The 13,732-nt window shown below is 36.8% G+C and overlaps 1 protein-coding gene across 1 annotated transcript in view; it reads right to left on the reverse strand.

Annotated features, from left to right (window-relative positions):
* ADGB (androglobin) overlaps positions 1 to 13,518 on the reverse strand; it is a gene marked incomplete at its 5' end in the record, with an annotated part of 148,818 nt that extends 135,300 nt beyond the window's left edge. Inside the window, one exon of the mRNA XM_082633767.1 lies at positions 13,445 to 13,518. Within this exon, the coding sequence (XP_082489893.1) occupies positions 13,445 to 13,518 (74 nt within the window). The remainder of the gene's footprint in view (positions 1 to 13,444) is intronic.
* Positions 13,519 to 13,732: the final 214 nt, after the last annotated feature.

Below are 13,732 nucleotides of genomic sequence, written 5' to 3' on the forward strand. Positions count from 1 at the left end.
CATGTATAATAGTGATTGCTTTTTGAAGATCAGTGAAAATATAATTTGGATGTTCCCAAATATAAAAGTGCTATATGACCATCATTTTAAAAGAAAATTAAGAAATACAAGTCCGATAAATAAGAAAGGCATACTCACCTCATTCTAGAAACCACATTGTTAAAAATTATCCATCCTCTCAGATCACTGTACAAGGATATACATCTTTCCTCAAAAATGATATCATTCATCATATTCTCTTTTACAGATTGCTTTTTTCCACTTATCAGTACATTGTTGCTAGTTCCCATGCCAATAAGTGTTTAAATACTAATTGAATGATTGCATAATATTCCATTGTATGATACATTGTCTTTCATTTAACTAAGTTTCTATATTTGGAAATTTGAGGGTTTTGATTTAAAAAAAATTTTTCACAATTATAAACAAGACTGTGATGGCTATCCTTGTGGCCAAATCTTTGCATACATTATTATTTCCTTAGGATAGATTTTAATAAGGAGACTTACTGAATCAAGATATATGCAGGTTTAAAGTTTGTGATATATTTTGAATAATTTTCTGCAGAAAAGCTGGACTTATTTAATACTCTCACTGTGAGTATATTGGTGTTTTCCTATCTCTAAACCTCTTTTGCTTTTTCTACATTTTTATGAATTGTAAAATCTAAAAAAGGCATCTTCTTAATTATTCAAGTTTTTAGCTACTTGTGAGGCTGGAAGCCTGCTCTAGACCCCAGGATAAGCAGTGAACAAACCAGACTAAAATCTCTACCCTTGTTGAGTTCATACTCTAGCAGTGGAGACACAAAACAAACAGCATAAATTGAGTAAAATAAATGGTATATTATAAAGTGAAAAATGCTAAAGGGAAATATAAAGGAGGAAAGGGGACCTGACGAGTTAAGTTGCACAATTTTTAATACAGTAGTTATGGAAAGTGTCTATAATAGGGTTATATTTAAGTAAATAGCAAAAGAAAATAAAGGATCAAGCTATGTGGATACCTGTGGGAAGAATGTTCCACAAACAAGGAATAGTATTCCAGATGCAAAAAGCATCCTAGCTTATTTGGAGAATAATAATGAGATCAGTGAGGCTGAAGAGGGGGTTAAAAAGAGATGATTTCAGAGAGGTAACAGGAGGGGCAAAGATAATAAAGCTGATCTAAACAAAGGGAAGCACATGGGTCTTTAGTCTGAGTGAGACAGGAAATCAAAGGAGGGTTTTGAGCAGGGGTATAACATGACATAACTGAAATTTTATAATCACTTTTGTTGCTATGGTCAGAAAAGACAAGGGCGACAACTTAGGCATTGAAACAACAAGTGAGAGCTGGCGGTGGTTTGGACCAGGTTGGTAGCAGTAGAGGAGGCAAGAAATAGTTCCTTGTGTATATTTTAAAGTCAGAATGAGTAGATATTGAGTTGATATTGCCTGAAAGACAGAAGATTATGGGATGGGACAAAACTGAGGTAGGCAATAAAGCAACATTTCACTTTTGAATGAGTTGTGTTTTAGATGTTTATCATACATTCATGGAGATGTTAAATAGGTAGTCAGATACAGAATTCTGACGTTTGGAAGAAAGAAATAGACTAAAAGTGAAAATTTGAGAGTCATTAGCATTTCAGTGATATCTAAACTCTTAAGATTTGGTGAAATCACCAAGAAAATGATCATACATAAAGAAGAGGCAGTCCCAGGGGTGCTATTCAAAATGCCTAGCACTTGGGAAGGAATGAGCATTGACTGGTCTAAATAGATGCCGTCCATGATCCTGGATCAGGGTCTTCAAAGCCACCAGCTCCGCCAGACATTTATTCTTTACTTTAAGTAGTAGTGTCGGGGATGTAAGGTCCTCAGGGTGGGTCAGGGACCCAGGGCAAGAATCAGAAAAGTCTGGGGATCAGGGTTATTGGTGAGGTTATTGTTAAGGTTACTCACAAATCAATATAAAACATTTCAATATTCTATTAATCAGTACAGCTACATATCTGCCCTAGTACTCCATATTAAAAGAGAAGGAAAAAACCCCAAAAACTGAGAAAAGCAGTCAGTGAGTGTGGTAGACAGAATAATGGTCCCCCAAATATGTCCATATGTCCATACCTTATCCCCAGAACCGGTGGATATGTTACCTTCCATGGTAAAAGAGAGTTTGTAGATATCTTTAAGTTAAGTACCTTGAGATGGGGAGATTATCCCAGATTATCTGGGTGGGTTCAGTGGAATCATAAGCGTCCTCAAAACTGGATGAAGGAGACAGAAGATATCTGAGGGAGATGTGGCTCCTGAAGACTAGACAGAAAAATGCAAAACTTCTGATTTTGAAGACAGAGGAAGGAGACCACAAGCCAAGGAAGGTGGGCAGCTTCAAGAGGTTGGAAAAGGCAAAGAAATGGATTCTCTCCTTGAACCTCCAGAAAGGAATGCAGCCCTGCTGACACTTGTTAGCTCAGTGAGACCCATTTTGGACTTCTGACCTCCAGAATTGCAAAATAATACACTTGTACTGTTTTAAATAACTGAGCTTGTGGTGTTTTCTTACAGCAGCAATAAGAAACAGTGAGGTAGGAAAAACACAGTAGATGGTGACGCCCTGGAAGCCAAGTAAAGTGAATTTTTAAAAAATTAGAGAATGAGCAACAGATCCAACTGCTCCTAACAGATCAAACAAGATGAATTATTAACAAATAAATATTGAACTTAGCAACAAGAAGGTTAAGGTCTCTGCAAATTTCATCTTCTAAGGTCAAGTTTGGGAGGGACTTTCCTGAACACCCTAATATAGCAACCCTTGCCTCTCTGCATCTTTTCATCTTTAATAGCACTTGACAATTCTCTCACTAATCATTTATGTGCTTATTGTATGTTTCCAAACAGAGGGTTTGTAAGTTCTCCAGTGGCAGGAACACTGGGTTTTTCTTCACTCCCTCTATCTCCAGCAACTAGAACAGTGCCTGGACAACATGGGCACTCTATATATTTCTCTGTCATCTACCTATTTACATGAAATAGAAGAACATGTGTCTTTATATTTCTATAATTTCTAATTAGAACTGTTTGAAATTTTTATATTTAGGTAGAGATTGACCAGATGTTCACCAGTCGTGTTTTCTATTTCCTGTTTCCCATACTCCTTTGCAGGTTGGCTGGTATTTTGTGATGGTGTTTTGGAAAATAGCATGTGGGGAGATGTGTTGTATCCCACATTTATGCTCCTAAAACATCCCATGAGATACTTCTTACTCTCTTCCTGCTTGATGTATGACTCAGTTCTTATGAGAAGACTTTAGAAAATGGTAATACCACAAGATGGAAGGTGCCAAGAATCCTTATGTAGCACATGCAAAGGCACCACTAAACTCCTGATCACACTCTGATATGAATGAGAAATATCTTTTGTTGTGTAAGGTCACTGAGATTTGGGGATTGTTTGATACTGAAGCTAGCATTGAGTACTTCCTATTTGCTACTTTGTTATTGCAGCTAGCACTGATTACTAACATTGACTAACATAAAGAGTGTAATTCTTTTCTTAGGGTTTGGATTTCCTCCTTTATATCTTTAATCATTATAAACATATACATGCTAAATTACATAAAGATCATTTTTCTATTATCAAATTTGTGACACCTGATTCTCTTGTTTGTTGTAACTTCTGCCTATCTTTCCTATATTCTTATGTTTTAGGACACATTTATTATGAGCTTATCCTTATTAGGATAAGGGTTTTCTTTCCCTCCAATCTCCTTCCTCCAAGACAATCCTGTGTTGAAAGCATGTTCTTTGCATGCAGTATTGAGTTTTCTTCTTTTACAGACCCCAAATGAATAAGGCATCCAGAAACTTACAGGTACTTTAAAATCAGATCTCAAACTAATGTAAGTCTCAGTCCAAGGGTTTCCATTTCTCAAGGGAAAAAAATCTTTTTTTTTCAGCCAGACACCAGCCAGAGAAATGCTAGCTTTCTTATCAATCTCTCTGTGTTTGGGTGGATTTTTCTCATTCACCTTTTTACCGAGAATTAAACTCATGGAAAGCCATGCCTTTATCTAAGGTGGGAGCAATCCCTTTACTCATTTGGGCTCAAGATCTTGCCTTATATGTGATAAAACAAGAGTCCAATTTCATAAACTGATAAGGCAATGCAGCGGTTTCAGCTCAGAGCCATGCCATTCTGACTTCCAGTTCCATCCTTATTTCTGGATCCTGAACATTTTTATTTCTTTATGTAGGTGTTTCTAGGTATTATTGTTATTTTTTAAAATTGTGATCCACCATCTTGCTGGAAAAGAAAGTCTGACAATATATACATTGTAAAGAGGTGGTCCTAAGTAGCATGTAAGAGAAGGAAGACTAGAACAGTTTTCAGGGAAAAAGGGCAATTTTTCATAGTATTAATTTTAAAAATCAAAGCATAACTTAGTGTATTTTAGTACCTCTGTTTTATTGAGTGTTGGTACAACCTTACAGATAAAAAGAAATTAGTGATTTTGTATCCATCAAAACCATGACAAAATTACCCTCATTCAGGAAGCTGAAAAATCTTAAAAGCTGTTTTGTAAAAGGAAGATTTAATTTCTTAAAAAAAATAGGGCTTTGTTGAGACTCTGTTTTGCTTTCCTCTTCATTCTGTCAAGTGTAAGTATATTCTGGCTCCCTCCCTTAAACTGTTAAGCCTTATTACTAATTGGTCTACTTTCCTTGTAACATGTCAAATATGTTTCCATCTATACTGAAGATAATTTAAAAAGAATCTCATTAGAGGTATCTTATACCAGCTCAGTAGCTCCCCTATTGTGCTACACACACAGTACAAGCAATGGTCAAATACAGTCCAATATCAAATATACTGTAAACTTCAAATGATTATGTACAACTGCTGCTTTTGAAGCTCTCAGAACAGTATCTCTTTGAATTTCATTGCCAGACTGTACCTACTGTTCTAGCATAGTCAGGATCCTTTAAAATATTCAAATCCATTATTCCTGATTTCATCAATTCTGAAAACAAGATAATCTTTAAACACAAAGGTAACCCGGGACTTTTGAAGATTTAGGAACTGGTAATATTGGGAAATAAATGCTGAAAATTTAGAAAATTCAAACATGCAAAGAAATCAAACCAGCCCCTGAAAAAATCAGGAGTATACAGAGTTACTCTATTCGTATAGCAATATACCCAAGTACTAGTAAATGATTTAATTCATTAAAATTACAAGTTGTATAAAAGATTTCGAAGATAAGTATATTCTCTGCTATATGGCTAAATGCTCTCTTCCACACAGTAGGTCAAAGCACATTATACATTATATTGGGTTGTACATTATATTGGGTTGACCAGAAAGTTCATTCAGGTTTTTCTATAAGATGTTACGGAAAAACCCGAACAAACTTTTTGGTCAACTCAGTATATGAAAGTTGTTAAAAGATTAAATCCTAAGAGTTCTTATCATAAGGAAGAATTTTTTTTTTCTAATTCTTTAATGTCTTATCTAGATGAGGTGACAGATGTTCACTAAACTTATTGTGGTAATCATTTTATGATGTATGTAAGTCAAATCATTATGAAATGAACACTGAGCCAAGGTAGGGAAGCAATTTGAAGGGAAAATCAAAAGAACATGGAAACCAACTGGACATAACAGACAAAGGAGGTGAAGGTCAAAGATAACTGCTTGAAACTCAAGGTGGCAGGGAAGATGGTAGTAAGATTCTCTAAAATAAACATGGGAAATCTACACATTTGGGAGAGAAAATGATGACCTCCATTTTGGACGTATTTAACTTGGAGTAGGAGAGTACATCCAAGTGGATTTGTCCCGTTGAACTTGAGCTCAATTACATGGTAAGGACCACGGGTGCTAATTCAGTCATCTTTAATCATCATTGTTTTAGATAATCAAAAGGGATAAAGGAGAGGGGAGTGAAGCAAGACCATCAGAGAATGACTTAACTTGGGGGGGTAGAAGAAAGAAAACAAAGCAGGGGCATGTCAGAAGGAAAGGAGAACTCCAGGAAAGGATAGATTTAGCTGGAGTGACACATGTTTCCCTGAGCCCTTTTGAGAGATGGAGGAACAAAGGGAGAGAGCAGAATAGAAGGGGGCTTCTGCTGCTGTTCTGATCCCAATGAAGACAGGCCCCTAGTATCTGAAGCTTCTGCCTTTTACCGGGATCTAACACTGTCCAGCAGCAAAGCTGATATTTTAAAGAGCAAGGACAAAACATGATATGCAAATACATGAGATAATGTCCTTAATGACTTTAACCAAAATCCATGAAAGAAACAACAGGTCCTCAGCACCCTGGGTGAGTACATGCACAAGCTCCAATTAAACTTTCATTTTTCTCCTTTTTACACAACTCCAACTATTTTCTTCCTAACCTTATTCTTTGTCTATGGAGCAAACTGATCACAAATCCCTCCTAGACTTTGATCCAGGGTGGAGCAAACATGTGGCTTTGTCTCTAATTTCTAATTAATTTGTTACAATAGTATGTGGAAAGAGCTCTGTTAGCAGATTGTACAGCACAGGCTTCACCTTTGACCATGACCTCACCTGGTTAAACTCTCATGGTGTTTCTGGCTCATACCTGGGAGGAAAGCAGGCAAAACAGGCCACAGTTCTTCCTGCTTCCTCTCCTTTTGCCTGTGTATCCACAAGGTTTGATGACCTGTAGTAGCCTTTTGTATTAATTTATAACTAAACTAGACATATTTCTCCCCTGAACTGAAGATTGAGAGGTGAAGAAATGGGAGCCGAAAGGGCACATTGACCTTATGAGGACTTCAACTGAAGTAATATATGTAATTCTGATGCACATCACATCAGAGGCTGGAATAAAAATAATCACAAAATCTTTAGACTATGGTATTCATTTGGCACCAGCAAAAATATAAATATATATTTTTATATATATACTATATATATATATATTTATATATATATATACTTTATATACTTTATACATGTGTGTGTATATATATATATACTTTATATATAAAGTTTACTTTTAAAATGTACCATATGTTAATTCAGCCATACAAATCAGCATGCCTATAGCCCTAGATGCTAGAATTAATTAGCCTGAACCTACCCTATGAAAGAATGTAATAAAATTTCAAAGCACCTGGTTGAATACTTCTTCTGACAACATATACATGTCTTCTTTGTCAAGGGTCAAAGTGAAAAAGATTAGTGATATTTCTATCCAATACTTCATATTCTATAAATTATATCAAATTATACAAATCATATCAAAGGTATATTTTTAACATCCTGGATACAGATTTTAGTCATTTTTATCTCACATTAAGTAGCCTAAGCAGTTTATAGATTATTTAATTCCTTAATTTCAATAATCTGTGACCTGGAAATGTCAAAATAATAGTAAAGCCAACTAAAATATTTTTAAATAACCACTTTTGATTGAGGCAATATTACTTTGCTCATTTGAAGCACTAGCAACAATGCCGTGAGTTTCAAAGTATAAATTTGATTTTGTTTTTAAGTAACGCTGAAATATGAATTCTGTGAGTTTGTAAATTTAAATCTTTTTAATCTAACATCTTTTACTCCTCTAATAATGCTACAGAGTAAACTGAGGAGGAACCACTTCTCCTCCAAAAGGAAACAAAATAAAAATTGGTTGATTAAAAAATTTTTTTCATCGCCAAAAATAATTGTTAACCTATGTCAAGTTTTAACAAATTATTAAACAAATGTTCAGATTAAGATTATTTCAAAGGAAGAACTAGTGACAGATCCCACTAAGACTAACCGGTTATTCCTAGCCTTATTAAGCAGGGCTTTTTGGCTGAGATTTTTATATTTAAGAAATATGCAACAGACATTTATATGATGCCTTAATCCATGCTGAGTGTTGCCTGGTGTCCTGGGGATGATTGACAGGGCCTCTTCCCTCTGGGTCTCATAGTCTCTCTCTGGTTCTGAGACAGAGGGTTTTATGGCCAAGCTGCTACACCGGGTTTCTATTTTAGCTCAAAGTACACACACACACTTATTAAACATACATCGTGTCAGGCCCTGAGGAAAGTGCAAAAATAAGCAAGGGAAGGCCCTCAGAAATTTGTCATTGAATTTCATTTTACACTGTTTTTCCTTCTCTTTCCAGACATGGTGGCATCATCACCTGGACACCATCACCGCTGCCACTGAAGGTCAGTAACATGGCTTTGTGGTCTTTGACCACAATCATCTTACAGGTCTGCTCTGTACCCACTCAGCCTTCTTTAAAAAAGTTCCTCACTCTTATGCAGGGCTCCCAGAAGCAAGCATCCCCCCATTATCTCCCATTATCATCACCTGTTTCTTGCTACCCTGATTCTTAATTCAGCATGAATTCCATTCAGACAATTGTTAAATTGTACGTCATAAATCATCATTTTGACATTTAAAAGTCTGTTTCCCCATCACATAGAGTTCAAATTCCTTAATCTGTCCTTCTCACGTGATGCATACTCACCTCTGATGCTTTATGTGCCAGTACATTCATATGAAATCCCTCTTCTCCAGCCAACCTGGATGACTTTCTGTTCCTCAAACATCTCCATCACCTGCCCTAGCCATCTCACTAGCTTGTGCCTTTCAAAGTTGGAGAGTGGCTGTTAGAGGGAGATGATGAAAGACCAGCTCCAGTTGGAAGTGACCCTCTTCTCCTCTAACTCACATAACCATCATTTTAGAAATGTCATGATTTCTCTAATCTAACCCTATGCCAATATGTGGTTCCTTCCATTATTTCCAACAAGTTCTCCCTGACAAATTTGACATTACTGTATATTTCCTAGTTATTTCTATTTGAATCTTAGTTTTTCTCCCCTAGATTACAAATCCCTGGACTTGTACCCTGTTTTGCAATTCCTTATTCTCCCAAGCCAACCAGTGACTTGGGCATGAGAAGCGCTCAGTGAATCATTGGGAAATGAACACAAAGAATTGGCTTTCCTCTAGGGAAGTTTTTGTCACCAGAGATCACCTTTTAAATTGTGAGTACTTATGACCTTAGTTGTTGAGGTTCTCAGAGGTGACCTGGGTAAATCGCAAAACTCAGTGTGAACCCTGGGTGGTTTCCTGCCCTGCTTCTCCTCTTCCCTCTCTGCCTTTTTCTGTGGAGCTATAAGAACTATACCTAGAGCTACAAAATGCATCTCCCTTCTCTCTCTCTCTCCCTCATGCACACACACTTTTTTTTCCTTTTTGATTTCTGGTGGTAGAGGAATAGATTATCTATTATCTATCAACCACTGTTGCACGGTTTCATTGAAGCAGCTCTCTCTTTGACCTGGTTTAACCAAGAATTCACTTAATTTAATCCTCAGTAAGATATGTATTCTTCTATTTTATGTTGCTTTCATAGTATTAATCATAATTCCACCCTTGTAATAGTCTTGTTTTCAAAGTTTTGTATAGACAAATATGTTGATTTTTTTGAGAATTCTATGAAATTTAAATGCACACTTCAGTAAGTATAGATTAACTTGAGCTTTATGAAGTATATTTCATTCTGTTTTGAAAAGTGGTCTAACTATATTTAATATCCTGTGATAAATCATAATGAAAAAGAATATGAAATAGAACGTATATATATATATATGTATAACTGAATCACTATGCTGTACAGCAGAAAGTAACACAACATTGTAAATCAACTATACTTCAATACATTTTTTAAAAAGAAGTCTAATGATACCTCATCATCTCTAAGAATCTAGAAGGTTCTTCACCACCATAATTCACCACCATAATTAGTTCAACAAATTATCTGTTTGATCTTGATTTTAATGTGCTATTGGAAGTGGAACAAAACTTTGTGACTATAAACACCAAATTGTATTCCTATCTCAAACTTCCCATTCAAGTTTCAAATATTTTAGCATTTCAAGTGTAAGCATTAACACTTCTAATAACTCTTAATACTTAAATTGCATGCCTTCTCTTCCTTCTTTTAAGTTGTCTATCATCTACACCAAGACTTATATTCAGTACTTCTAAGAAGATCAAATTTTTGTCTTGTGTCACTACAAATCCTTCCACGGTATCTTTGCAGTACACACTAGTTTTCAAATTGATTAATTTAAATTGGTTTGTAATTTCTAATTATCATTAGGTACTAATAATGAAAGACATAATTTGTGACAGTTGTTATGACAATAAAAAGTATTGTTCTCAAAGATGAAATTTTAAAAAGATGACACCCCCAGTTAGAACAATAAGTTAAGTCTAAGTTTTGAACACTTTACTGTAACAAAATTCTCTCACTTATGGATCTAGTAGAGTTAAAAAAAAATCTGAAAGAATCATGATAGTTTGGAGCTGGAGGAAAAAATAAAGTAGAGAAGAGGACAGGGAATGTTGGAATGGGAACAATTTTAAGTAGATGGTCCTTCATTTAAAGAAGAAAAAATTGAATGTTAAAATTTAAAAATGACATCTAATGTCACAAAAAATGGTGCAAGTGTGAACCCTATATCAGAGATTTCATTCTTGCTGATACAGAGAAATACAGAATAAATAAAATAGAAATACCTTAATCTAATATAAAAACTGTCAGCTCATTTACCTGGCATACTTATTCTTGGTGATTCAAAGTCATATTTACTTATGAATTTGGTCACAGCTGGACATAGATGGTTCTGTTTTCTCAGTAGAAACATCTCAGTTTTTGAATTTTGCCAACAGTGGATTAGATCAGAAAAGGAGGGAGAACTGGGCTTCAATCAAATTTAGAAGGAATGAAAACCAAGCTAGGTAACTAAACTATGAACTCATTTAATAAACAAATGGTGAGTGGCTATTATGTGCCAGCCACCAGACTAGGCAAAAGCCATATCTGGGCCTGTCCCCAGTTTGACACATAAGTTTAGGGAATACAAGAGATATGCTACAGATGGCAGCTGTAGGAGAATAAGGTTTTATGGGACAGCCATTTTCAAGGCTCTGAATACTTTTTTCTCTCATTTCCGTACTCAGGACCATGTAGAGTTAGTTGCATTTATTGGATGTATAACCACAAGGTGTGGTAAAATAATGACATGTAAAAATTTACTCTAAATGTCCCCAGTATATTTCAAATGACAATTACACTGGAGCCTTGCTAGACTTTGATCCCTGGGCCCCATGCTAGGTGACACCTAAATCTATGACTTAGCCCGATATCTATAATTAGTTCTTCAGTAAAACTTAGAGGTTAAACATGATTTACAGTGGACTTCACATTCTATCATATAATGCTACAGCAGAACCTAATGATTTGATGTTTAACACTCAATAGCTAGTTTCTAGCAAAGCCTAGATATTGTGTAACTATTTTCCCTTACTCTTTTATTTTCATAAATATATGCATGTACTTTTATTGATATAATTCAATTCAGACATTTTCTGGAAAAAAAAACCTGTTAGAAATAACATCATCTCAAAAAGAAATGGGACGTCTCAGTAAGGAAAGAGTTAATCTTATCAGCAGGGATCTTATCTCTCTCGTGATAAAATCACCACAAAACCAGGCCAGGTACTGTGTTTTATGGTATCTGACTTGATCAGTTTTTTTTTAAATGGACATTAACAATCTCATCTCTTTCAGGATATAAACTCTTTAAAATCAAAGCTCCTTAAGAGTTGTGAGACTTCGATGTAAATTAATGATAACCATTACTAAGTTTGCTTTTCCTTTTTTGGTGTATTGCAACCCTGTTATAGTCTTTTATTTAATCACTGTCATTCACCTATTCATTAAATAAACATTTTTGAGTGCCTATGACATATGACCCAAACATGACTAAGGACTCAATAGTGTATAAAATAGAAAAGGAAAAATTCTTGCCTTCATGGAACTTACATTTTATTAAGATGACATATGCATAAACATAATTTTTAAAGCAAAATATATAGTATGTTAATAAGCAAAGCAATTAATGACAAAAAATAAAGCAGCAAAAGAAAAACGGGGAGTTTTGGGTTTTGGCAGGAAAGTGGGGATAGCAATTTTAAACCAGTTGGCCAAAGAAGCTGACATGAGAAAATGGCATTGAGCTAAATACCTAAAGGAGGTGAGGGAGAAAACCATATGGAAATGACTTTCTAGCAGAGGAAATAGCAAAGCAAAGGCCCTGAGGTAGGAACAAGCCTGGGGTGCTCCAGGATGTGAAAAAGAGGGCAGTACATGAACAAGGGGGAGGTAAAGTCAGAAAAGGAATAGGGGAAAGGGGGAAAGACCTTGGTCCTGTAGGGTCTTGTAGAACTTGGACCTATAAGAATGGAAGCAACTAGAAAATATTGAAATGACCTGCCCTACACTGGTACATAGCAGGTGAGCAATTCTGTTAAAAATCACTTACGTATGTAATATAGTATCTGAAATTTAAGTTACTAATAAAAATGAATGGATTATCTGCCAGGAAGCTGGAAGCTTGCTTATGAGAGAAAACAGAACTAGGAATAGAGAATCACAGACATAGGAATAAGTGCAGGAGAGGGAAGAGTTTAAATACTAGGCATCAGTGAACAGAAGTTCAACGTGGGATTCTTTAGGTAAAGAAGGAGATGAAGAATTAGGCCACCGAAATCGAAGAAGCCAACTAAATAGCATTTACCGTCCACCCCTCACAGGCATAGTGGGAAAACATGAATGACCCCACTGGGTTAGGTTTAGCAGCTGGCACTCTCTTATAACTGGAATACATTTTAGAAATTTGTAAGTTCAAATAATCGCCCCAAATCTGTGTTATTAATAACTAGGTATTTTTAGAGGGGGAAAAAAGGAAACACCAGAGGACAAAAAGTAATAAGGAGGTACATACACAGACACGACAAACACCACCCCAGGTAGAGAGGCATCATGTAGATTCCATGAGCTAAAGTCTGTACACTTTCTTGGAGTAAACATTAGTAACGTGAATTACATATTTATATAGTTTTAACTTTTAAAAACCATTTTATGTCTGATATAATCTGACTAAAAGTCTTTAGTTGTTGGACTGGGGCAGATACAAACTAGGCAATCATCACTGAGGTGAAAGTTCTCTCTGTCTCTGTCTCTTTCTGCTAATACTGGGGCCATGCAGATGCGGTCCTAACTTTGAGCCTCGCCTCTTTGGCAAGGAAGCAGCAGCGTTTCTAAGTGCCTGGGTGGACTCTGAAGGAGAGGAGGGGCAGGAAGGGGTGGGAAGTTCATGGATGCGAGCCAGAGTGCAGCTGCCGAGCAGCTGAAATAGGGAAACCTGGGAGGAGGTGGATCGAGGCAGGCATGGAGGGCAGGAATCTCCCGAGTCTGGGTTCCCACAGAAGGGAAAGAAGCTGCCAAGAGGCCATCTAAACTCGTGCCCTGGCATGGTTTGCTACAGTGAAGCAGCGCCAGGACGAGTGGAAAGGCCAAGGGGTCAGGCCAGGGGTGGGATGGGCAGGCAGAGGTCCCTTACTCTTTAGATTTATCCGATCCGTGCGCCGAGGTGATACGATGCACCTCTTTCTTTCTGGTTTGTTTGGTGGTCATGGCAGAGGCGGACCCAGGCAGCGGCTGTGCTCTGAGCTAGGAGCCGGCTCGGCGACCCTGGCTCCGCGTCTGCGGTTGCCAGGAGACGGCCCGTGCGCTTCCTGCCGCCGCGGGGCAGGTGCTGGCAGGGCTTTAGCAGGGGCGGCTCTAGAGGAGGCGGCTTTAGGTCGCAGTGGGGATGCGAGCTCGGGCGCTCCACAGGCGGGTGGTAACC

Source organism: Mesoplodon mirus (assembly GCF_964341445.2).
Source record: "Mesoplodon mirus genome assembly, chromosome: 10".
NCBI classification, from domain to species: domain Eukaryota; kingdom Metazoa; phylum Chordata; class Mammalia; order Artiodactyla; family Ziphiidae; genus Mesoplodon; species Mesoplodon mirus.